Source organism: Rousettus aegyptiacus, unplaced genomic scaffold, assembly GCF_014176215.1.
Source record: "Rousettus aegyptiacus isolate mRouAeg1 unplaced genomic scaffold, mRouAeg1.p scaffold_m13_p_2, whole genome shotgun sequence".
In the NCBI taxonomy this organism is placed as follows: Eukaryota; Metazoa; Chordata; class Mammalia; order Chiroptera; family Pteropodidae; genus Rousettus; species Rousettus aegyptiacus.
The window spans coordinates 176,963,165-176,987,989 of record NW_023416295.1 but is presented as its reverse complement, the minus strand read 5'-3'; the positions used below and the strand labels follow the sequence as shown (position 1 = coordinate 176,987,989).

The 24,825-nt window shown below is 64.2% G+C and overlaps 1 protein-coding gene across 2 annotated transcripts; it reads left to right on the top strand.

Annotated features, from left to right (window-relative positions):
* The first annotated feature begins 3,789 nt into the window (after window positions 1-3,789).
* Window positions 3,790-17,269, top strand: IL17REL (interleukin 17 receptor E like). 2 transcript variants are annotated; one of them, XM_016125309.2, is made up of 16 exons: window positions 3,790-3,891; window positions 6,524-6,551; window positions 12,352-12,504; window positions 12,638-12,747; window positions 13,020-13,134; window positions 13,380-13,424; window positions 13,660-13,799; window positions 14,000-14,071; window positions 14,153-14,207; window positions 14,656-14,819; window positions 14,889-14,933; window positions 15,136-15,193; window positions 15,320-15,492; window positions 15,689-15,769; window positions 15,989-16,046; window positions 16,922-17,269. In XM_016125309.2, exons 1-16 carry the CDS (start codon window positions 3,790-3,792, stop codon window positions 16,945-16,947), a joined length of 1,425 nt encoding a protein of 474 aa, XP_015980795.2. In that variant the 3' UTR covers window positions 16,948-17,269. The 2 variants fall into 2 exon arrangements, with proteins under 2 accessions (XP_015980795.2, XP_015980794.2); XM_016125308.2 differs by having other exon boundaries at window positions 3,847-3,891; window positions 13,576-13,799.
* Window positions 17,270-24,825: the final 7,556 nt, after the last annotated feature.

The following is a 24,825-nucleotide window of genomic DNA, read 5'->3' as shown; positions in this document are numbered from 1 at the left end:
GCCGCCCCGCCGCCAGCCTCCCCTGTGCCCTCTTGTCGCCCCCAGATAGCCCCGGCTGCCGGCTTCCCGGCCCCTCCCCCCGGGTAGCTTTCCCTCCGCGGTCGCGCAGGCCGCCCGGGCGCCCCTGCGCCCCCAGCCTGCCAGGTGCCCCTTGGCTCGGCGCGTCCCTGGTCCCGGGGCCTGGTCCCATCCTTGGCCTGGAGCGGGCCCAGCTGCAGCCCCTCGGGGCCTTGGTGGACCCCGTTAAGCCTCAGGGGCATCAGTGGGCCAAGAACAGCGCTGTGGAGCTGCCCCCCCCCCGGCACACAGCGCCCACGCCTTCAGCACCTGCCTCTCTCCACGTCACATGCCACACAGGCCCTGGCGTGTCCCGTGGGCCAGGCTGGCCCCAGCCCCTCAGGGAGCCCCGTTTCCCGCTCCAGCTCAGCATCTGCTCCAGGCTCCAGGAAGCTGCGGCCTGCTTTGCATAGGCACTGGGTGGCCCCACTGCCACCCCCTCCATCCAGACCCCACCCAGACCCTGGGGAGGAGTGACTCAGCCAGGCCATTGGAAATGGGTGGTTCTGGCTCAGCCCGAGGAGCTCCTGGGGAGTAGCCTGGCCCCGAGGCCCTAAATGCCTGGGGAGCCCTCGCCCTCCCCAGCTCCCCCCAGCCTCCCTGACCCTCCCCCAGAGCCCCTGCCCTCCACCCTCCCCACCCCCCTGCACGGGCTGCAGCACCGGAGCCTGGCCAGCACACGGAAGGAGGGTCCTGGCACTGCCCCACCCCCCTCCCAGAGGAGGGCTGCCCAGGGACCCGGGGAGCAGCCTGGAGCAAGGGCAGTGGCCAGGGCCCAGCAGATGAGGACAGAGGCCTGTGGGAGGCCGGCAGAGGGCATAGCTCTTGATGGGGCCCAAGAGCCCGCCTGCCTGCTGGCCTCACCCGCCCCTGGCTGTCGGAGTAACTGAGAAAACCCTCATGGTCTTGGCACTGGGTCTTGGCACTGGGATGGCATGTTCAGGGAGCCAGGTGTGTCACCTGGTGGGGTGGCCCATCCTGGGGTGGCAATGGAGGGGGCCTTGGGGTGTGAGGGGCCAACTGGGGTGTCTCTTGGGCTCCCCTTCATCCTCACGGGGTGGGGGTGGGTGGCCTCGCAGTGGCCCACCCACCCACCTCGCCTGCCACAGCCTCCGCTAGGCTGCCCAGCTGCACTGCCGCTGGCCACAACGCACTCACCCGACAGGGGGACCACCTCCTGGACCAGCAGACCTGTGTCCTGGCGGGGCCGGCAGAGCCCAGCCTGCCCATGAGGTGGACGGCTGCCCAGCGGCCAGTGCACCCAGGCAGCTGGTGGGGGGCTGAACCTCAGCCTCCGACACCCCAGTCTCCCTCGGATCCCCTCCAGCCACTGCCCCGCCTGGAGCTCCGTGCCCTGGTTTAGCCAGGAGTGGGCACCCGGCCCTGGGCCCACAGCCCACCTCGGTCCAGGCCCAGTGGGGACGGGGCCTCACCTCCAAGGGCCTGAGCTCAGGCCCCCCAGGGCGGAAGGAGATGGCTCTGTCTGGGCATGACCCATTAAGTGGGTGGGCTTGGGAGCCAGCTGAGACCTGACTTCAGCAAGTGAGGGTGGCCCTGGGAGGTCAGCAGGAGGGGAACAGGTGTCCTCTCCAGAGCCAGTGGGCCAGGGTTTGGGCGGCGGGTGTGATTTTAGGGACCGATGGACTGGGTCTAGGGGCTGGTGGGTGGCCTCCGTGGGCGCGACCTGGGCCAGTGAGCTTGGTCCGGGATTGGTGGGCGGGGTGGGGTCGGGGCCGGTGGGCGGGGCTTGGGCCGGTGGGCGGGGCCGGCCGCGGGCGTGGTCTCAGGGGCTCTCTTTCTCTCTCTCTCCCCAAGGGCTGCCCGGGGGCCTCCCCGCGCCGTGTCTAGTGTGCTGCGGCTCAATTCTGCCCACCCGGCCCTGCAAGCGCTGCCGCTCCTTCTGCGCCTCTGTCCTGCAGGGCGCCTCCTTCGTGCCCCTCGGCGGGCCAGGCGGCCCATGGACCCCGTGACGCCAAGGACCAGGACCCGGACAGATACGCCCAGGCCTCCAGAGCGTGGCTGGTTCCTTTGGAAACCTGCACGTAGATGAGGCACCTTGTATACAGAGCTATTTTAGCGAAATTGTACAGTCTTCACCATGGTATTTCTTACAGAGCCCCCACCCCACCCCAGGGCCTGCGCCCCACAACCCGGCACCCCTCACCCTGCTTTGCCACCACCGGAGGAAGACGCCCTTCCCTAGAGCATCCCCTCCTCTGGGGCCCCTCCTTGCTAGAAGCCCCGCCTCCCAGCCAGAGGTCCTGGATAAGGCAGTCATTAATTCACTCATTCATTCAACAAAAGCCTTGCCCTGCTGGCCCGGGCTCTTCACACCCGCGTCTCCCGCCGACCTGGCCCTGAGCGAGGGGCTGAGGGGGTGTGAGGGGTGCCGCCCTGCGCCAGAGTCTCTGCTCCCACCAGCTGAGCTCCTGGGCCCTCGGGCTGTCAGGGGGCCTGGGGGGAGCCCTGCTGGCTGGTCCAGCCCCCAAGCCCCTGTGACGGGGTGGGGGTGCTGCCAGGGGTTGCCAGGGCCAGCTTCTCGTGGACACTGGGAGGGTCCGTAGTCGTCCCTCATGCTCCCCCCCACCCCGCGGCCTGTCCCCCAGTGAAGTCACATGCTGGCATCTGCTGTCCACTTCTGATCACCTGCGGCCCCTTGGCACTGGGATGGCATGTTCAGGGAGCCAGGTGTGTCACCTGGTGGGGTGGCCCATCCTGGGGTGGCAATGGAGGGGGCCTTGGGGTGTGAGGGGCCAACTGGGGTGTCTCTTGGGCTGCATGGGCCTTCGCGACCCGAGGAGAGACGGCGCCCGGGGAGCCACCGGGTGTGGCAGTGGCCGCAGGTGGACGCTAGCAGGGCCAGGGGCCTCATCTCCGTGCGCTTGTCTCGCTGACAGTGAGGGGCGGGGTGCCCGGAGCCCAGCGGCGACCATGACGGTGAGGGGCGGGGTGCCCGGAGCCCAGCGGCGACCATGACGGTGAGGGGCGGGGTGCCCGGAGCCCGGCGGCAACCATGACGGTGAGGGGCGGGGTGCCCGGAGCCCAGCGGCGACCATGACGGTGAGGGGCGGGGTGCCCGGAGCCCAGCGGCGACCGCGGACCGGGCAGAGGCAGGGGCGAGGCCTGGCCCAGGATGGAGGGTGACTGGGCATTGGGCTCTGGCACCCAGCCAGGGTGGCAAGACGGTGAGGACCGTGGCCGTGGGCGATGTCGCTGGCAGGCCCAGCCTCTGCGACGGTCCCCGGGGGTGCTTCCTCAGTTCGCCCCTGCCTGGGGCCTGTGTCCGCATCACGGGGCCCTCAACCACTCCAGGAGAGAGGTGTCCCATGGGCGTTGGGGCTGGCGATGGAAGCCCTGGGGTGCAGGCACCTGGATGGCTCCCGTGGCTGCACAGCCGAGCTGGACGACCAGGGCAGTTGGCCACCGTCCATCCCCTGCCAGCAGGAGGGTCCTGAGAGATGGGGGATTGGGTGGAACCCCAAGACTCAAGCTTCCAGGAGTCACTGGCACCCTAGAGACGCCCCAGGCACCAGGCCAGAGTCCACAGGCTGCTCGGCACGAGCCGGGGCAGGCAGGACCCGGGCTGGGGCTCGGCCGGCCCCCTTGGGCCGGTGCCGCTGGAGTGGGTGTGTCCGCCCCAGAGCCCAGGCCGGGGCCGCAGGAGCAGCTGCCGCAGCGCGTCCTGCCGCCTCGCCCGTCCACACGCCGGCCGCGGCCACTGCCACGCGGGAGATGCTGGCCGCGCGGGCAGTCGTGCTCCTCGCCCTGACCTGGGGCGCCTACCAGAGCCTGGCCGTCCCGCGGGCCACCGAATGCGGCCTCTCCTGCTCCCTGGTGAGCCTCTGCCCCTCCTCAGCTCCCATCCCGGGGGACTCTGGTTCCTCTGACAGTGGGCACCAGCCTGGCACCCTCAGATGGGGGTGCAGAGGCCCCAGGGGTGGTGGGTGGCAGGAGGCTGAGGGGGACCGGGGCTTGGGGACCCCTGTGAGGGGGCCGGCATGACCCCACAGGCTGCTCTGGGCTTGTCTGCCGAGAGCCCGATCCTGCAGGGCAGGTGAGCTGCTCTGCCTGCACCCCTCCCTCCTGGGGGGCCCAGCCGGGGGCTCCTGCTTCTCCGGAGGCACGGCATGGCATGCCATCCGGGGAGCCGGGCTCCAGCGGCTCCGGGCTTGCGTGACAAGGAGACACTTCGGGGAACATGCTCCAGCAGGGAGGGGAGGGCCGCAGGGTGGGACGCCACTCGGCGCAGAGTCCCGGGATTCCAGGGCAGGGCGCTGACTCAGTGCTGCCCGCCTCGGGGAGGGTCCCGCCGGGCCCGGGGGGCACGGCCTGGGAGCTGCCAAGGGCGTGGAGCAGGACCTTATGGGGCACCTGCGGCGTGCGCTGCCCCAGGGGTGGGAAGCAGCGAGCCAGACGCAGCCCCTGTCCTCCGCCTTGTGACGCGGCGGGAAGCACACGACGAACCGGACGGAGGTGGCAGCGGCCGCCGCCCAGGGAAGAGAGAAGGCAGAGGGCGGGGTGGCCTGAGCCGGCGCTCACGCGCGCCCCTCGGCCGTGGCCCGGCCCCCAGACACGTGGGGACCCCAGTCCTGCTCCAGGAAGCCCGGGAGTGTGTCCGGCGGCAGCACCAGGGCTTGGGCGGCTGGCGCGTGGCCTCGGGTCAGGCAGGGCCTCGTGCGGGAGGCTGGGCTCAGGTCAGAGGTGCTGGGACCGTGGGCTGGGGAGGCGCCCTTAGGCCGCTGCTGGGAGTGGAGGGCACAGGCGGCCCGCCCCGCCCCACAGTGGAGGTGGGGGACGGCAGGAGCTGGGGTGTCCTGGGCAGGGGCAGATGGCAGGACAGGTACGCGAGGGAGGGAGAAAGGGAAGGTGGCCTTGGAGTGGCCCTGAGCCTTGGGACTGATGGGGAGACGGCTCCTGAGATGGGGCTCGGGGCTCGTGTCAGCGGAGGGACTCGTTCTGGGAGCGCGGGGCTCGCAGGCCGGCAGACACCGAGCCCCGATGCCGATGCCGATGCCGGGGCTGCGGTCAGGGCGAGGCCGCCCACACCGTATGGCGGGGGGCGGGGGCCGGGCGCTGGCACGTGGCAGGCAGCAGGGGGCCTGGGAGGCAGCAGGGTCGGGAGACGGAGCAGGGGGCGGCGGGAGCCTCCGCCACACCTGCCGCAGGACGGGTGCGCTGTCCGCGCCTCGGCATATCCCGGGCCTTGCTGACTGGCAGGCAGGGCCTGGGGTGGGGGGCGGGGAGACAAGGCTGTGTGGGGCACCAGGCAGCCTCCCCGCCTGACCCCGCCACGGAGCTGACGCAGCCTGGAGGCGGCTCGGTCCCAGGGACCCCTGCCGCCCGTCAAGGCCGGCCCCCTTCCTCGGGCTGGAGCTCAGGCCCCGTGGAGGCAGCACCTCGAGGACGTGTTTCTCAGGGGTCGTTTCCCACAAACGCCCCCCGCATGTGGCTGGGAAGCCCCGAGAAGCCCAATGGAAAACCCCCGCGACTTCCCCACCCTGCCCCGCCCCCCGGGCGCCCGGCCAGGCCGCTCCCTTGTCCCGGACACCAGGGTCCTTGGGGCAGCACGGCCCACAGGTGCCCTCTGGCCTCGACCTTTTCCCTGCTGGTCCCTCTTCCTGTGTCCCCAAGTGCACTGAAGGGCCAACCACCAGACAGACGCCCCCGTCCCGCAGCTCCCCGCCTGTGTGGGTCTCCCCACACGCTCTGCTGTCCCCTGAGCATGCTGGGCTGGCTGCCCACTCCTGCCCGCCTCCGCCCCCTGCTCGGTCACATTCTGGACAGGGCGCCCAGGGGGGCCGGCCGCCCGGGGTCAGGCGTCGGAGGCCCGACCCCGGCCGGCGGGCGGCTTTGCCCGGTGGGACAGCACACGCTGAGCGGACAGCGGGCGGAGTGCACACGCGTCCGGGACTCGGGCCGGCGGTCCCGTGCCTGGGCACGCCCCGCTTCGTGGTCCGGCACAAATGCTCCGAACGCGCCGCCGCCCCGAAGCGAAGGGGGCCGGGGGGCCGGCGGCGAGACGCAGCCAGCAGCGTGCCTGCGCCCCAAGCCCGAGGACCGGAGACGGACCCGACTCTCATTCGCCCGGCTTCCCCACCCGAGCCCCCAGCCCGCTGGTCCCGCGTCCCGGGTCCCTCGAGGCTCGGTTCCCTCGGGGGAAGGAGCCGAGGTCCCCACTGCTGTTGCTTCTCGCTGCCCCTGGGGCCACTGCTGACCGCGGCCGGGCCCCGTGGGGCCCGGAGCCCCATGGGGGTCCAGGCGACGCCATTAGCTGAGAGACGGCTCCGTGCCGGCCTTCCGGCTGGGCTTTCACGGGGCCGGGGCCCCCAGATGCCAAGGAGGGGCCCAGGACTGCGGCACCCCCAAACCCGCCGGGGAGTGAGGGGCCCACCCGGGCCGGGTTCAGGGGCTGGGACGAGAGGGGGCTGAGCTGGCCTCTCACCGCCTGTCCTTGCTTTGTCCCCAGGGCTTCGCCTGCAAGAGCCACGTGAGCCGTGAGTACATCTCGTGGTGGGGGGTGTGCTGTCCCCCCGGCCGTCCCCCACGCAGCTACCGGGCCCCCTTGTCGTCCCTGGGGGTCAGCGCTGCCCCACGGCCAGGGTCTCCCTCCCTGCCTGGCCCGGCACTCGAGCCCAGCTGTGGGCTGCTGGATGCGGGGGGTCCCGCGCCCCCCTTCTGCTGCGTGAAGCCACACTGCTGTGCAAGGGGGCCGTGCCGGGGCACAGCCCACGCCGGCGCGGAGGGCCCCGCTCCCCCACGCCAGCGCGAGGTGACACCCGCCTCAAAACAGCTCCGCATCCTGGGAACACCCTGCCTCCCCTTCCCCTTGTTTCCATTTTTCTATCTTCCGCGTTTGTGACGGCCTCGCTGGCCCGACCACGCCCTGCAGCTCTGTGCGGGGCCCTGCCCTCGGCCCGTGCCAGACGTCCGGTTTCCAAGCGGCTGAGCCACCGACTCCTTCCCGAGCGAGGCCACACGGTCTCGCCGTCGCCCATCTCGTGGCTTCTGGCAGAGCAAGTCCGCTCTGTGCTCCTTTCTCTACGTCCCAGGGAACGGCGGTGGCGTCCCTGAGTCCTCAGATGCAGTCAGAGCAGCGGGGACAGTGCCAGCAACAAAGCCAGGCGCCACCCCTGCGCCCCAGAGTGAGCGCCGATCCCCCGAGGGGCATGGGTGCCCGGCACTCGTGCGGCAGGGAGGCACTGGGAAGCCCGCACCGACGTGAGGAGAGCCGCTGAAGCCGAGGGATGAAGGCGCAGGCCGGAGGGAGGGTCTGCCCGCCCCCGGCAGGGAGCTGCAGAGAGATGGAGGCCCACCCTGGCTTCAGCCCGCACGCGAGCTCGGACGAGGGCGCTCTGCATGAAGCTAGGAGAGCGATTGAGCTGAGCTTCCCGCGAAAGCTCCAGGAGCTAAATCCGCATCAGTATAAGCAACAGGACAGCATTGAGGACAAATGCCACACAGACAACGATCATAGAAAGAGAGCACGTTGCAGAATGGCGTCCCCACAGACGGCGGAGGCGCACCGGGAGGGCGGGCTGAGAAGACCCCGCGCTGGCATTTCACCTCAGCGCGGCTCAGATTGCTCAGGAAAACGCGGCTTAGAACACTCGATAATGTGCGCGAAAATCAGAAATGTCCAGGAAGGAGGCGACAACACTCAGAATGAGAAATAAAGGGCAAGAACATTTCGGAGAGGAAGACCGCAGGAGGGGAGCACAAGAGCCAGCAGACCTGGGGTCGAACACCTCGCGTAGAAGGACGGTAGGAAGGAGGAAGTGATTTAAAAAGAAAAGAAAAATTTAAGTGAGATCCAAACGATGTGTGATAAAGGGTAAAGTGGCAAAGAATGTCCAAAATACAGGCGACAGCCGAAACACGCCCCAGCCACAGAACAAACTCTTAAAAACTACCGTTCGAGATTTAAAAGTTTTCTTCTCGAAACTAGATACCCAGAGGGCAAACCCCGCACCTGAGAATATCGATCCTGAATACCCAACCCCAAAACACACCCGTAAAATCCCTGGACTTCAAAGAGGGAGGCAAAGGTGAGACCTCTGGGCAACAACAGCGCACAGTCCACATGAAGAGTGTGTCAGACTCGCAACGGCGACATTTTACGCTGGCAGGAAAGAGAGGTGCGCAGGAGAAGGGGCTGTGGACGGCGAGGTCGCGTCGTGACCGCGGACGCCTGAGAGACTGGGATTGAATCGTTCCGACCGCAGAAAAGGAACCGGTGACCGCGAGGCGGCGGGTGCTGTGCACCCGCGAACTCTGCGTGTCGTTCGTGTTGGATCCCGCCCCGCCGGATGCCAGGCTGGAGACGGAGCGTCAGAATCGGCCGTGGGAACGGCGCACGTGGCCGTTTGCAAACCAGATGTCACGCGGGCGCACGGGGCGCGCCCCAGCGTGCGGCGGGGCGGGCGGGGATGGCCACAGCGAAGGCCGGGTCACTGGGTCCCGCCAGGCCGTGCTGGGCGCCGTGGCTCTGCGGCGTGTGTGTTACGCGGCAGCCTGCACGTGACGGCGAGGACGTTGCATCTGTCACCCCCGCGATCCTGAGAGGCAGCATTCTGGGCACGGGAGGAGGGATGTGGGGCGTCGTCTGGAAAGGGGACTTCCTCCGAACGGTGGCCTGAGTGTGACCTCCGGAGTCACACTTGTGCTCATGTAAATATACTGCAGCTCTGTCCACAGAAAGGAAAAATCCTAGGACTGGCGACCAACCCGGAGCCCCGAGCCCCTGGCGTCCGGGCGGAGGCCTTGAAAGACGGGTTTCCAGCAAGGCAGCCAGGCAGGGCAGCTGACCGGAGGCCGGTCCGGGGCAGGAGCCGCGCGGGCGGGGCCTGGGACGACTGGCCGCAGAGGACGTGGGGACTTATCCCAGGTGCTTGGAGCCCCATCAGCCGAGAGGATGGCATCTGAGCCTCACAATAAGAATCGCAACGACGCGCAACCAACCCACACTGCAGCCCGTGCGTTCGTGACACTATTTCAACCACTTGTCTTGTGTGGGGCCCGGAGCCCGATGACCGCGGAGACTGTGGAGGCAGAGGGAAGGGTCAGGCCCGCCGCCTGCCCCAGGCAGGGGCTGGGCGTGGGAGCCGGGGCGGCCAGGCCGAGGCCCGGGCCTCTCTTCCCGGTCCGGCCTTTCTCCCTCATGGGCTTCTTGGCAGGAAGCGATTGTCCCAGCTCAGAAACGGGAACCAAACGACGGAATCAGCACGTCACCATTTTGCGTCTCCCAGTGAACGGAGCCTGGTGACAGCTAGTGTCATGCACGGCCAGGGTCCAGGGTGACCAGCCCCCCCAGACGGCAGTAATGCCTGGCCCTGGCCCCGGCCCCCGCGGGCTCAGGCTGGGGTCCCCTGCTGGTTCGTGAAGTCCAGGGCGCACACCGCCACTGCCGTGGCCCTTCAGCCGAACGGCTGTGGACCTGCGGAGGCCGGCGTGGCCAAGCTGGGGACTCCACTGCAGCGTCCGCCGAGGCACGTCTGGGTGGACGGACCACAGAGAAACCTGAGAAGCCGTCACTCTGCGAGGACAGCGGCTCCCTTGGGCGTGAGACGGCGCTGGGGCACCCGGGGTGTGCGGAGGCCACGGCGCCGGCTCTGCAGCCCTCGCCGGGCGGCTTCGTGGGCTTCTCAGCATCCGCCCCCCCTGTTTGCAGCGGCAGCTTCTGAGGGGGCCCCGGCGTTCTGCACGCGACGACTCTTCGCCTTTGTGTCCGGTGGCCCGGTCCCCCGCACGCTTCCTTGCTCATCCCATGTGACATGCGCCCCACCCGCCCAGCTCCGCCCGGAGCGGAACCAGGGCTCACAGGTCGAGGGCTCAGCCCCACTTCAGATGCCAGACGCCAGGGCAGGCTGTCCCCTCCGCTCCCGCCTGGCTGCAGATCAGACACAGGTGCCCACCCCATTCAGTCACCTGCGGCTGGAGCCGCTCAGAGGTTTAGGACTCAGGGACAGAAAGGGAGAGGCAGGGGCGAGGGCTGGGGCGGGGCTCTGCATGGTCACCCACCCGGAGGCTCCCAGAGCCCAGCCCTCTGGGGTTTCCTGCGGAATACATCTCTGGCCCTGGGTGACTGACTCCGCCTCCAGCTGGGCTCCCCTGGGGACAGGGGGCAGCTCCAAACCCCCCCACCCCCGCCGCTTGGTTCCCTTGGCAACCAGCCCTGCCCTCGGGTGCTTTCCAGAAGCATAACTCAGGTGCAGCCGAGGGGCTCCCATGAGTGACAGGACTCGCCCCCTCGTCACCCAGGAAGCTCCAGGCGTGTGCCCTGTGCCGGCACCGAGGCAGCCACCAAAGGCGCATTTCTTGTTCCGTATCCGGGTTCGAATTGCATCAAATGTATCAGTCAGTGTGAGGCAGAAATGACACCTTATGGGGTTGAGTTTTTTTATTTTATTTATTTTTTTTTTTATGGTGACATTGGTCAATGAAATCCAGTAAGTTTCAGCTGTGCACTTTGACAGTCAGTCATATGTGTATTTACACTGTGTGTTCACCTCCCTTAGTTAGATTTCTTTCTGTCACCACATATTTGACCCCTTTACCCCGTCTACCTCCCCCACCCTCTGGTAACCAGCAATCTATAGTCCAGGTCCATGAATCTCTGTCCCGTTCATTTGTAGCTTTTAGGTTTATATCCCACATATAAGTGATACCATGTGATTTTTAACTTTTTCGGTCTGGCTTATTTCTCTTAGCATGATTATCTTGAAGTCCATGCATGTTGCAAATGGCAGTATTTCGTCTCTTTTTCTGGCTGAGTAATATTCCATCGCATAAATGCACCGCGGCTTCTTTATCTAATCACCTATCGTAGGACACTTCAGTTGCTTCCACATCCCGGCCACTGTGAATAATGCACCCAGACCCACTGCCCGCCCGCTGCTCAGGGCGGGCCTCCTGCTGTGCCCCAGGGTTAGGGGCGCGGGCGGGTCCCGCCTCGTTCCCCGTCACCCAGGGTGGGGACCCACGCGACACCGAGGCAGCCCCGTGATTCCCCCGGTCTGTGCCCTACCCCAGAGCCCGCGGCGTCACCGGGCCGGGTGACGCCGGGCAGACGTGGCTTCCTGTGCGCAGAGTCCCCCTGGCCTTTTGCAGTCTGTGCCCGATGATCTGGATTCTCTGCTCAGCTCCCACGGTTTGGTTTTTTTTTTTTTTTTTTTTTTGTACACGTGACTCTGTTGCGTTTTGGCGTCAGGGACTGAGTTCGGACTGTCCCCGCACCGTCGGTTTTCTGGAAGGGTCCGCGTGGAGCCGGCGCTCTTCCTCGCACGCGCCTCCACCGGCTGCCGCGGCGCCCGGTTTTCTGCCTCCCGGGGCGGCGGCCTAGCCGCCGCTCCCCGGATCGCCTCGGGCTGCTCATTCTCCCCCTTTGGGTTTCCCATTCTGTCCCCAGCTTGAGGAAGAATCGCCTCGCAGCGTTGTGCTAGTTTGAAGTGTGCGTCCGCTCTTCTTACTCCAGCTCCCGGAGGCGGGACTTTGGAGCTACGAATCTCCCCCTGAATTCTGCTTTAGAGCATCCGGTTTTTATTTCCTGTATAATGAATTAATGTTTTAATTGAAGCGATGGTTTAAGGTTCCCCCCTCGGCGCTGTCCACGCCCGCGCCCGCGAGTCTCTGTTTGCTCGTTTGCTGCCTTTTGAGCAGCCGGTTTTTAAATGCGGCGCCTTTTCGTTTTCATTCAGTTCAAAGTAGCTTTTCACTCCCCTTTTCATTTGTTCTTCGGCCTGTGAGTTACTTAGAACTGTGCCGATTGTTCTACAAATATGTAGCGATTTTCCGGAAATATTGTATCGAAGTCTGTTTCGCTGACATTTCCGGCAGAGAAGATGGTTGGCGTGATCCGACTACTTTTAAAGTATCGCGACTGCGGCGGTTGGCACGGCCCGCGGTGACCAGCGCTCTGCGCGCACGCACAGCGGACGCCACCGCCCCCGCGGCGTGGTAACGTCACTGCAGCTGGGCCGGTTGATCGGGCTTGAGGCCTTCCGACTGTCCGCGTCTGTGTTCTGTCAGTTCTAGAGAGAGGGGCAGTGACGTCTCCGACCGTCCTGGCGTGTCGTGGAGCTCTGCCACTTGGCGCCTGAACACGCAGGGCCGTTGCGTCTCCCCGATGGGTGCGCCTGAGTTCCGGTGGCTTGACTGCCCTTTTTGGCAGTGTTCTGTACCGTGGAATCTGTGTTTCCTGGCCTCGATAATCACTCCAGCCTGTCCACCGGCCCGCCCACAGAGCTTCCCCCAGGCGCCAGGGAGCCTGTGGCGGCCACTGTCCTCTCTGCTGCCCAGGGAACGTCCTCGGTGCCTTCTGCCGGCACCGCCCCGCGGCCATGCCCCGGCGGGTCCTGAAGGCCATGACGCTGTCCACCGTCCTGAAGTGTGCCCCCCACGACGACGGCTGCTCCCTGCTCCTGCGTGTCCGCGCCTCCCTCACGCTGCACGGTGAGGGCCCGACAGCCAGGAAACTGGCAGTGGACTTTGGAGGGGTGTCCGGGGGCCCCGCTAATGGCACTTCCCAGAGAGGAGGGGAGGAGGCGCCTCACACCCGTGGTCTGATGAGCCCTCCCCCCATCAGAGAGCCTTCGGGGCCTGGAGGCCTGCTCCACGAGCCAGGACACCCAGGAGACACACTGTCACAGTGTGCGGGTCCGCAGGGCCTCCCGCCGACTGCAGGAGGGACACCAGGTAAGGCCAGGGCCTGACCCACACCGGCCAGTCTGGCCCCGGGCCTTTCCCGGGTGGGAGTAGCTGCCCCTGCCCTCGCCCTGTCTGCCCTCCTGTTCCCGACTCCCGATTCACAGCCTGTCCTGAGGCCCTGCCACCCAAAGGCCAAGTACTGGGGGCCCCTCAGCCTCTGCTCCCAGACCCTGGGGTCCAGCTGTGCCAGGAGGAGCTGGCCTGGCCAGGGGTGGGTGGGTGGAGGCCCCAGATCCTGGCTCACACCTGTACCTGTCCAGCTCCAGGTGAACTTCGACTGCTTCGAGGTGAGCGTGGCCCAGAGCCTCTACGTCACCGTGAGGACTGTCCCCTACTTTTGTGGGGTCCAGCTGGAGCAGCAGTACCATGTGGAAGGTGGGGCCCATGGGGCCGGCCTGGGCACGGCCACCTGGGGCCTCTAGGGACTGATGGGGTGAGACTCCTCCAGGACAGGGGGCAGGGCCTTCGCTGGACAGCTCCAGCAAGGTCATTGGTTAATTTGGGGTCAAGCCTCCCGCAGAGGAGGGTCTTCTGGAAGCTACTCGGGCAGAGCCCCAGCTGAGGAGGGGCCCCTCGGGGCAGTGTGGGCTGGGGTCCACGGGTGCCTCTGTCATTCGCAGACTGCAGAGACGAGGACGTGGGGAGGAACGTGCCCAGCTGCCATGGTGAGCTCCCCCACCACGCCTCCCCGCCACTCCCCAACCCCCTCCGGCACCCCCCGCCCTCCCCCGGGGGACCTTCTCCACCACCGGCTTGGGGAACGTCAGTGGGGCCTCAGGCGAACACTTCCGGGTCTAGCAAGGTCACCACCTTGAGGTTCTCAGGTGGAGCTCTGTGTCCACGATCCTTTGTCCTGTGACCTCTGGTCCCAGCGTGGCCCCCCTTGCCACTCTCCTACAGCCGAGAAGCTGTCCTACTGGGTGGACCGCAGCCGCAAAGTGGTTCTGGTACAGGTTCCAGAGGCCCCTGGGGGCCCCGACTACTACGTGCGGCTCTGCCTCAAGTGGTTCACCTGTGAGGACGTGGGCGCGCCTGTGCAGGTGAGGCCCAGGCCCAAGCCCCACACCGGGCCTGGCAGCCCCCACAGCGCCCACCCAGGGCCAAGCCCCGCCCCACGCCGCCCAGAGACAAGCCCCGCCCACCACCTGACACCAAGCCCCTCCGCCCGCTCCGGCCCCGCCCACCGCGGCCCCGCCCACTGAACCCTAGTCCCTAAGTCCTCCAGCCCTGTCCGCTGCAGGTGACGGCAAACAGCGTCTCCCGGGAGGTCTCTCTGCCCTACAGTCAAGAGCTGCCGTGCCTGTGCCTTGAGGTCAGTGAGGGTGTGGCCTCCACTGCCAGGAGGGGACAAAGCGATGGGCAGGCCCTGCGCTGACCCCAGCCCCTCCCACAGAGCTGGCCTGCCACCCCTGACGCCGTGCGGATCCAGACCTGCCCTTTTGAAGCTGGCAAGTGCCCTATGGTGCCAAGGGGCGGGAAAGGAAGGGAGGAGAGAAGGGTGGGCGATGGCGGGTCAGGAGCGCCCAGCAGGGTGGGGGCCGGCCGGATGCAGCTGGGCGGGCGGTCGCGAACTCGCCCGGCATGGGGGCAGGCCCAGCCTCAGCCGTTGAGCCTGCTCTGGAAGCCGCAGGTGTGTGCTGGATGAGCCCTTCCAGGTGGCAGAGCCCGTGCACAGGTGTGCGTGCCCGGCTCACCTGGAAGAACCAAGTCCTGTCGAGGGGTCTGAGGGTACCGGAGGGCCCTTCCCTTGACTCTGCTCCGTGGCACTGCGCACGCACACACACGCACAGGCTCGGGCCAGGGCCCAGAGACCCTCAGAACTGCAGGAGCCACTCACGCAGGTGCCAGGCCCGTGGGGCCCGCTGACTCGAGCCCTGGCGGGGAGGGTCCCTGCAGACACCGAGGCACTGTGGGACGCCATCCGGTACCACCCAGGGAACCAGGCCCTGAGCTGGGAGCCCGCCTGTCCCGTGAGCGGCCACGTGAGCCTGTGCTGGCGCCCGGGGCCAGGGGCCCACTGCCACCAGCTGGAGCACTCTGGCCGGCCCGCACACCGCGCGGTGAGTGCGCTGGGCGCGGGCGGGGGCGGGCGCGGGCGGCCCAGGCCCTGAACGGAGCTCCGCCCCCAGGTGCAGTACTCGCGGGTGGACGCGCAGCCCCAGCTCTGCCTGAAGGTGAGGGGGCCGGCGCCGGGGGAGGGGCCAGGAGGCGGGTGGACGCGCCGCGGCGTCAGGGCAGGGCCCGAGCCCAGCCCGAGGTGCACCTGCGGCGGCCCTCGGACGCACTCCTGGGCTGAGCGTGGGCAGGGCTGAGGGCTGTGTGGGAGCCCGGAGGTCGCGCACCGCCACACCCACGCCCTGCTCCCCGCCTCTGCAGTTCTCCACCAGCCTGGGCTTCTGGGTGAGGTGCCCTTTCGAGCAGCTGCGCGTCCCAGGTGCGTTGCGGTGGGGCCGGAGGCATCCCCTTTGCAGAGTGGAGGACGGGGCAGGGGACAGGGCGCTGGGGCAGCGGCCGGAGGAGGGGCAGCGGGGAGCGGGGCCTCACGCCGCCACCCCCACAGCCTGGAAGATGACTGTCCAGCCGGCCCCCTCCCGGGCCCACCTCCGGGTCACCTTCTTCTCGCCCCGCCCCGCCCACTTCCAAGTGCGCCTGTGTCACCAAAAGAAGAAATGGCCCCTGGCCTGCCGCCGGGCGCTCCAGGCCACCGCCCTCCCTCCAGCCTCCGTGAGCCAGGTGCGTGGGCTGTCCGGGAGAGGGTGGCTGACCCCCTCGCCACCCTGCGGCCCTCTGCACCTCCCACCGGCCCTGCGCAGCCCGCGGAGGCTCGGAGGACTGACGCCCAGCCCCAGGGACACGGGTGCGTGAGGGCCAGGGCGGCCCGTGGCCCGGGCTGCCCCCAGCCTGCCTGTGACCGTCCCTCCCCCAGCAGGGCGACCTCGCGGCGGACCCCGCGGCTGCCTTCGTGGACATTCCCAGGGACGAGGCCTGTGGGTCTGACATCTGCGTCCAGGTGGTGGTGCTGCCACGCCCAGCCCCGCCCCCCAGACCTTGCCCCCCCCCCATGCTCGAGTCATCAGCGACAGGGAGCTCCCTTCTCCCCGGGGCCCTGCCTCGCCCTGGGGCCCTAGCCCAGCAGCCTCTCCAGGTGCCCCCCCCCACTCCCCCAGACTTGGGCAGGCTGCAGGGCGGAGCTGCAGGCCGCCCTGACCCCGCCAACCCGTGTCTCCAGGGCTGGAGGACCGATGGGCATTTCTCGGCCCCCCAGCAGCTCTGTGACCTTCTGTGCGGTGAGTGACAGACGAGTGCCAGCAGAGGGAGCCGCTGAGGCTGCAGGAGGCCAAGGGCTGCGGGCCGGGCCAGGAGTCGCTGGCTCCCACTGTCGGGGGTGTAGAGTACACTGCACAGGACGTGGGTCGCTAGGGGCACAGGGCCCTCCCCAGCCTCACTGTGACAGTGCCGCTGCTCTGGTTCCCCCTGTGCAGGACTCGGGGTGCCCCCTGGCCCACCTGTGCCTGCCCGGTCTCTGGGGCCCCGACTCCGGGGACCTCGGGCTTGGCAGGAACCATAGGTAACCCTGCAGGTCCTGAGTTAGCCCGGGAGGGGGGCCTCAGCCCGGGGCCCAGGGGACACTGGGCGGGAGTGGAGGGCAGGCACCCTGACCCACAGCCGCCAAAGTCCTCCTGCCTGCTGAGCACTGAGTGGCCTGCGGGAGCCCTGGAGGCAGGGGGCTGGGAGGCGGAGCGCCGACCCCTCCTGCTGCTGCACCCCCACCCCGCGTGGGGTCTCGGAATGGCCTCTGAGCTCAGCCAAGTCGCAGCCATCCGGGCCAGCCCCAGGGCCTGCAGAGGGTCACTCGGCCCTTCGTCCTCAGCCTCCCCCCACCCCCAGCAGAGCTCTGCAGCCAGGTCACCTCTAGCAGGTGACAGGCCAAGGCAGATGGCCACGCTGGTCCAGGCAGACTCCCCTGGAGACAGGACGGGGCTGCTGGCTCTCCAGGACGGGGCAGCCCAGAGAGGACCCGCCCATGCGCCCTGAGCTTTGGGGCCAGCAGCTCCCCTGCTCCCTCTGGTCACACAGTGGGGGCGGGCTGAGGGGTGGTTGCCCCCAGATGGTGTTTGGCACTTGGTGGACTGAGCCAGCCCCCCCACCTCTGTCTCCCCAGCTGCCACCCAGGGAACGGCCGACTGAGACGAGGACAAGCGAGTGCCAGGATGGGCCGCTGGGGTGCTGTGGGGGACACCCTCTGGGCACCCTGAGCCCTGACAGAGGTCAGGCTCCTGGGGCAGGGTGGCCTCGCCTGACCCCAGGCTGTGGGGCCCAGCCACCTTCCCTGTCGCCAGAGGCCTACAGCTGGGCTGGGCCTTCGGCCCCTTCCTGAAGCCCTGGGCGGGGCAGACGGACGCCCTGTCTCGGCCTGGTCCTGGCTCCCTCTGCACCCCCGGCTCTCTCTCCCCTGCTGTGCCCCCCAGAGCACTCGCCTTGCGCCACACACCCCGCAGGCCCCGCAGCCCCGCAGCCCCGCAGCCCCGGCGGCGCGGCAAGGCCGGCCTCTCCCACAGACGAGCCGTTCGTTCAGACTCGTCGCACTCGCTGTGGACCCGCGGCCTAACGCGTGACTTCCGTGCCCCAGCCCAGGGGTCCCCAGCAGTGGGCCTCCGGGGCGGCCCTCGCAGAACTGTCACGGCAGCTCACGAGGACCCTGAGCTGCCATTGGAGTCTGGCCGTCGTCCGCGCGTGACCAAGGGCCACGCAGGGACGGGCGCCCCGCCCGGCGCCCCGGCGGTCAGTCCTCTGTCCCCTGCAAATGCACTCCTAACCCCGCCCCGGCTCCCTGTGGCTCCTTCACGCGGCCTCGGGCCCCTGGGCCTTCGCTCTCCCTCGGGGGACAGGGAGGGGGGCTGCTGGCCCAGCCGGCCTGGGGGGGATGGGGAGGTGGAGAGGCCGGTCTGTCTCCGGCCCCAGGCGCCCCGCCCCCGCCCCCGCCCCGGGTCAGGAGTGCGGGCGACTGCGCTTCACACCACTGTCCTCATCGGGGCGCGGGACGGGGACGGGTCAAACTCCTGCGTCTGGCTGTGCCAACCCCACCCCAAGCCCGGATCGTCCAGGCCCCCCACCACCCAGGCCTGACCCAGGGGCACCTCGAGGATCCCCGCCCACCTGGAGGTGGGCCTGCGAGGGTCGCGGGGGTTGACCGGGGGCAGCCTCCCTCAAGACTCCCCGCGGCCCTGGCCTTCCGCCAGTGGGGGAAACTGAGGCCCAAACAGGCCGTTCAGGGCTCCGGGGAACGAGGCGCGCCACGCGGCCGCGGTGCTCAGGGCCAGCTCTGGGCTGGACCGCCACCCGCCCCCACGGCAGGGTCAGGGGCCACACCCAGAGCCCCCGCCTGACCGGCCACTGCTTTGGCCAGCGACTCCCCTGCCCCGGCCGGAAACCCCACCCCGCCTCAGGCCGGCGGGCCCCGGAATGGGGAAGGACCCCCAGGGAGGTGTGAGGGTCACCCCACGCCAGGGTTCCCAGTCCGACCAGGTGAGGCCCTGGACGCCTGTGCCCGTTCACGCATTCCTCAAGCAGGTGCTGAGCGCCCACGGGGCGCCGCACGGGCCCAGCCCCAGGACCAAGCAACGTGACGGGCCCGCCCCTTGCGGCTGGGACCACCCCGGGGCCTTCCTGGACCGGGGCGGGGGTGGGGTGGGTTGGGACTCTCAGCCCTAAAGCCCAAGCACAGTCGCCCACCGGCAGCTGACCTCTGCGTGGGCAGACAGACCACAAACCGGCTAAATGCGTGAATTCTGTGGGGCGCCCCATGCCAGTGTGAGCTCGGGAAGGAGGCGTCTGGGAAAGCAAGCAGGAAGTGTGGGTGCCGTGTAGGATAGGGCCGTTCCCCAAACGTGAGCAGACTGCAGGCAGGACGGGCACGAGCCGCCGGGTTCTGACAGGATCCGTCAGCTGAGAGGTGGGGCGCGGCGGGCAGGTGGGGCCGCGGGGCGTCCTGGCATGGGGAGCAGAACGGGACAGCGTTTCGGCCTCGGCGACTGGAGGGTGGAGCTCCGGGGGTGAGATGAGCCCGGCAGCGGGAGCTTGAGCTGCCTAGCAGACCGTCACGCATTCGTTCACTCATTCATTCATTCATTCTCCAACACTCACTACTGCCGGCTGTATAGCCACGCTCTCACCTCGGTGAACTGAACAGACACAGATCCCTGCCCGAGGCAGAAGGATAAACGAAGGAACAAACAAGAAAGTAAGCGAGGATGTGAGGGTGACTCAGAAAGGACACGCAGAGCCAGATAGGGAGGGAGGCGGTCCTGGCGGAGTGCCCACATGACTCGTGCGCAGGCGTCAAGGAGACGCAGGGGTCAGGGACGCCACCGAGGCAGACGGAACCTCCTGCCAGCTCGGCGGGTCCTCTCCGCCAAGGCGCAGAAGAACCGAGCAATGTCATTGTTGAATAAGCAGAAAGAGGCTGCAGAGCCGGACGTCTCGACCTTTCCTGTGAGCCAGGCGGTGCGATCCAGTCCACGTGTGATCTCAAGGGGGCGACGTGTCCCCAGGAGCGCTGGGCTTAAAGCCTGTTTTGCATGATAAGGATACAGCCGCACCTGCTCTGTTTGGTCCTTATCTGCACGCAACGACTTATTCCAGGCTTTTACTTTCCACCTCCGTGTCTTTGTACCTAAAGTGAGCCTCTGCCACACCCACACGTTTTTTCATGCAGTCGGCCAACCTCTTGCTTCTTTTTAATCAGCGAGTTTTAATCAGTTTATGTTTAAAGGGATTACTGAAAAGACAGGATTTACTCCTACCACTGAGTCATTTCTTGACTGTGTGTCTTACGTGGTTTTCGTCCCTTAATTCCTCCCTTACTGCCTTTCATGGTATTGGGTTGATTTTTTTTGTAGTGTACCATTTTGATTTATTTCTTTTCTCCTATGTGTATTTTCCCAGTATTTTCTTAGTGGTTTCCTTGAGCGTTAGAGTTAAAATCTTAAAACAGCCTAGTTTGTCTTTCTTCCTGTGGCTTTGAGTTGCTGTCTACGGTCCTTCCATTTCAGCCCGAAGGACTGACTCTCTTCAGCGTTTCCTGTAAGTCAGGTCTACCAGTAATGAGCTCTCTGACCTTTCATTTATCTGGAAATAATTTACTTTCTCCTTCATTTTTGAAAAGTAATTTAACTAGCTATAGAATTCTCGATTAACAGGGTTTTTTTTTCCTTTCAGCACTTTAAATATGTTGCCCCTCTGCCTTCTGGTTTCCAAGGCTTCTAAGGAGAAATCTGCTGCGCATCTTATGGAGGCGCCCTCATATGTGACGAGTCATTCCTCCCTTACCGCTGTCAAGAGTCCCTCTGACTTTGGCTTTTGACAATTTGACTATAACATGTCTTGGTGTGGATTTCTTTTAGTTTATCCCATGTGGAGTTTATTGAGATTCTGAATATATGGATTCATGTCGTTCATCAAATTTGGGGGTCCGGGGCTATTTGTTATTGCATCAAATATTCGCCTGCCACATTCTCTCCCTGGGACCCCACGGCCTGCATTCTTGCTGTTCTTGCATCCGACAGCCTCTTGCTCTTCCATTCTCCTTCATTCTCTTGTTTCCACTCCTCACGGGGTCATGTCAACGCCCTTATCGTCAAGGCCGCAGGTGTTTTCTCTGCACAGGCAGATCCGTTGCGGAATCTCTCTAGTGACGTCCGCATTTCAGCCGCTGTACTGTCCAGCTCCAAATTTTCCATCTGGTTCCTTTCAATAATTTTTCTCCTTTTTGGCATCCCTTCTTTGTTCAAATCTTGTTCTCCTGACTTCCGTCAGCTTGTTGAACATCATAAAGACAGTCGATTTAAAACATTTGTCTACCGATTCCAACATCTGGACCAACATCTGCTCCAGAGCCTAACTCATTCTGCAAGGCCGACATTGCCCTGGTTGCAAAAAGCCAGAAGGAAATGACAAGAAAAGGAAAATGTAGTTCAGTATCTCTCATAGGTATAGATGCAAAAATCCTCAACAAAATGCGAGCGAACTGAATTCAGAAACGAACATAGTAAGTGGATGACACATCACGGCTAAGTGGGATTTATGCAGGAAGCAGCGTGATACATCGCACTTACAGAGTGAAGAAAACCCACCTCAGCTTGATGGTGAGAAAAAGGCATTTGATCGGCCCAGCACCTTTTCATCATAAAAGCGCTCGATGAACTCGGAATGGCTGGGCACTCCTTCTACATGGTCAGGGCCGTGCGACAAGCCCACAGCTAGCTCCATGCTCAGTGGTAAAGAACTGAAGATGTTACCTGTGGCATCAGGAACAAGACAAGGATGCCCACTTTTGACATTCAGCGTAAGCTGGAGCACACTAGCCAGGGCAATTGAAGGGGTTCAGATTAGAGAAGAATTAAAGCATCTCCATTTGCAGCCAACATGATCTTGTGTGTAGAAAACCCTACAGAATCACGTGAAAACACTTTGAGAGCTAACAAACGAGTTCAGTAAAGTTGCAGGATACAAACCAACACACACAAGTCCGTCGCATCTCTGTACACTATCAACGAACCATCCCGAAAGGAAATTAAGACAACAATTGCATCTGTAATGCTATTGAAAAGGGCAGATGACGTACTCAGGAACCACGTATCCGAGGGGGGAGACGCGGACTCGGAGGGCGAGAAAACGCTGCGGAAGGGACCGGGAGGAGACGCCGATCGGCGGGAGGGCCGCGCTCGAGCCCGGGGACGGCTTCGCTGCGGCGCCAGCGCGTCCGGAGCGATCCGCAGGCTCAACGCAGCCGCGCTCAGAACCCCGATGGGGTTTTTTGAAGAAACAGGACATCTACCCTAAAATGCATATGGAATTACGAGGGACCCGAACGGCAAAATAATCTTGAGAAAGAACAGGGCTGGACTCACGCTTCCCAAATTCAAAACTTACTACAAAGCTACAGTAAGCAACGGAGCGTGGCTCGGGCATAGGGACAGGCATACGGCTCAAGGGAACAGACATGAGCGTTAAGAAATAAACTCACATTTACGGCCAACTGGTTTTCAGCTACGGTAGCGAGACCGTTCAGTGGGGAAAGGACAATCTTTTCAACAAACGGTGCTGGGAAAACTGGACCGTCACATGCAAAAGGATGACGTCGGACCCTTATCCAAATGTCCATCAAGAAACGAATGGATGTGCAAAAGGTGGGCTGGACCTACCGCGGATCACGAACCAGCCGTACAAAGAGTGACGTTCTGATAGTCGCTACCACTCGGGGGGAAACTCGAAAGCGTGATGCCGAGTGAGATGAGCCGAGGCGAAGGCCGCGTGTGGTCCCACGCGCGTGAGTGTCTGGGGCGGGCAGGTTAATTGCGACATGACGTAGGGCAGAGGTGACTGTGGCCTGAGGGGAGGACGAATGGGGCGTTTCTGTCCCGTGGGCACAGTTATGTTTGGGATGTTAAAAGACGTTCTAAAAATAGTGGCGATAATTGCACAACCTTGTGAATGTCACTGAATTATACACTTAAAATGGTTAAGACAGATTTTCGTCTCGTGCGTATTATATCACAGTGACAACAGACATTGTTTTGAAGGGGGCTTTGCAGCACCCGTGCCCTCCATAGTTCACCCTAAATTTACCCGGTAATCGGGGTGGCCAATGCGTCATCTATTTCCCTTTATTCAAAGGAAAAACGAAAAGGTCTCATCTCTCAGTGCCGAGCAGGTAGCTAGGACTCGGAGCCGGGCATCTAAGTCGGAGCCCGGGTCCGGAGCCGGGGAGACACGGGGCGCCAGCTTCCTGGTTTGCATTTGAAAGACGCTCGCGCCCCGGGGGGTTAAAGAAACACCTTCCCGGGCGGCAGAACCGCAGGGACGGAGAGAACTTTCGAGTTTTCCAAAAGAAACGCTGTGCTACGAAGGGGCGGGCGGAGCGCCCCGCGTTTTGGCAGCGGGCGGCGGGGGAAGAGGGCGCGGGGGGGGGGGGGGGCGCTGGGGCGCCGCGCGCAGGGAGGCGCGAGGGGGGCTGCGGCTGCGCCCCGACTCCGGGCGGGGACCGCGGCGCGTCCCCCAAGCCCGAACCTCCCTGAGCCCGCGCCGCTGGCGCTGCCACCCGCCCCTCTGCGCCTCCGCGGTTAAACGCGGGTGTCCGCGCCCCCCCCCCCCACCGCCCCGGCCCCTCCGTCACCAACCCCCCCCACCCGCTCGCCGCCCCCTCCCCACCCCCGTGTCAGGCCGGCGCCCAGAGCCCGTCTCGCCAAGGCGGGTTCCCCTCGGCCCGCGGCCCCCCCCACCCGGCGCTCGGGCTCACGCGACCCTCCCCAAAGCCGTCTTCTTTTCAACGGCCACAGGGCCCCCCCCCACCCCGCCTCTCCACTCGCGTCCCTCGTCCCTCGGTCTCCCCGCCGCTCGCGTGACCCCGCGGCGCCCCCGCCCGGGCCTTGCACCCGCGCCTCCCCGGGCCTCCCAAACTTCAGCTTCTCTTGTCATTCTCTTGACCGTGTCTTTGGCAGAACAGACGCTTATAATTCGGAAGTCCGATTTACCTATTTTTTTATGGGCTGCGCTTTCGGTGTCATTTCTACAGACTTGTTGACTGACCCCGACACAGACGTTCTTCCCCTTTTCTGCTGAAAGCGTTAGCGTCTTAGGTTTCCCATTTAGACGAGGACTCACTTGCAGTTTGGAGTTCACCTTTGCACAGGTACGAGGCTGAGGTCAAGCTTTGTCTGTTTGGACTTGGATGACCAGATGTTCTAGCACCATTTGCTAAAATACCGATTCTTCCTCCACGGAATTGCGCCGGACCTTTGTCAAAGACCTCCGCGGGTCTCTGTGGACCGCAGGTTCTGCTCCATCGGCCGGAGTCTGCACCTGCCCCATTACAGCGGCTTGAGTACCGCAGGTGTGTAGTTAAGTGCTAAAGTCAGGTAGCGTGATCGATTCCTACAACTTCGTTCCTCTTTGTCCAGTTGTTTTTGTTAGTTATTCTGGTTCCATTGCACTGTCATAGAACTTTCAGAATTGCCTTGTCTCTACCTACAAGTTCTGGGTAGTTAAGTGTACAGATCCCTGGGGAGAAGCGACATCGTTACTATGAGCGCCTTCGAATCCATCGACGTAGTAAGTCATTTTACCTATTTAGATCTTTGGTTCCTTTCAGCAGCATTCGTAGTCTCTGTACATGTTCTGTCAGATTTATACCTAGACATTTTTGGAAGCCGTTATAAACAGTAACATTCTTAAATTTTCGTTTTCCGATTATCGATAGCTGGTATTGGGAATACAATTGATTTTTGAGTTGATCTTGAATCCTAAAACGCTGCTAAACTCACTCGCTGGTTCTAGGAGCTCGGTTCTTCTTAAACACAGATTCCTTCGGATGTTGTACAGAAATAACCATGGTGTCTGTCGGTAAGGTCAGTTTCATTCTTCCTCCCCAGCAGGTGCGCCTCGTGCTTCCTTCTCCTGCCCTATTGCACTGGCGGGAACTCCAAGCACTGTGTTGAACAGGAGTGGGGAGAGCGAGCGTCCCTGGCCCGGTTCCAACCCTAGGGGACAGCTTTAAGTCGGTCACATTAAGTATGTCGGCTGCGGGGAAGTCATCGATGCCCATTATTAGGTTGAGGACATTTGCTGGATATAAAAATCTGAATTAACAGTTCTTTTCTTTCAATCCCTGAACAATGTCGGAGTACTTCCTCCTGGGCTCTATGATTTCCGACGAAAACTCTAAGACGCTCAAATCATTGTTGTTCTGTAGGCAATAGGTTATTTTTCTCTTGGTTCTTTTAAGATTTCCCCCCGCCTTGTTTTCAGCATTTTGATTATGAAGCATCTAGGTGTGGATATCTTTCAGTGAATCCTGGATGGGATTTGCTGTGCTTCCCGAATTGTAAATTTATGTCCTTTACTAAACTTGGGAAGTTTTCAGCTGCTATTTCCTAAGATAGTTTTTCTTCCCCGAGCTCTTTCTCTTCTCCTTCTGGGACTCTGATGACTCAAATATTAGCCTTTTTATTGTTGTCCCACAGGTCCCCGAGACTGTTCATTTTTTACAAAGTCCTTTTTCTTTTTATT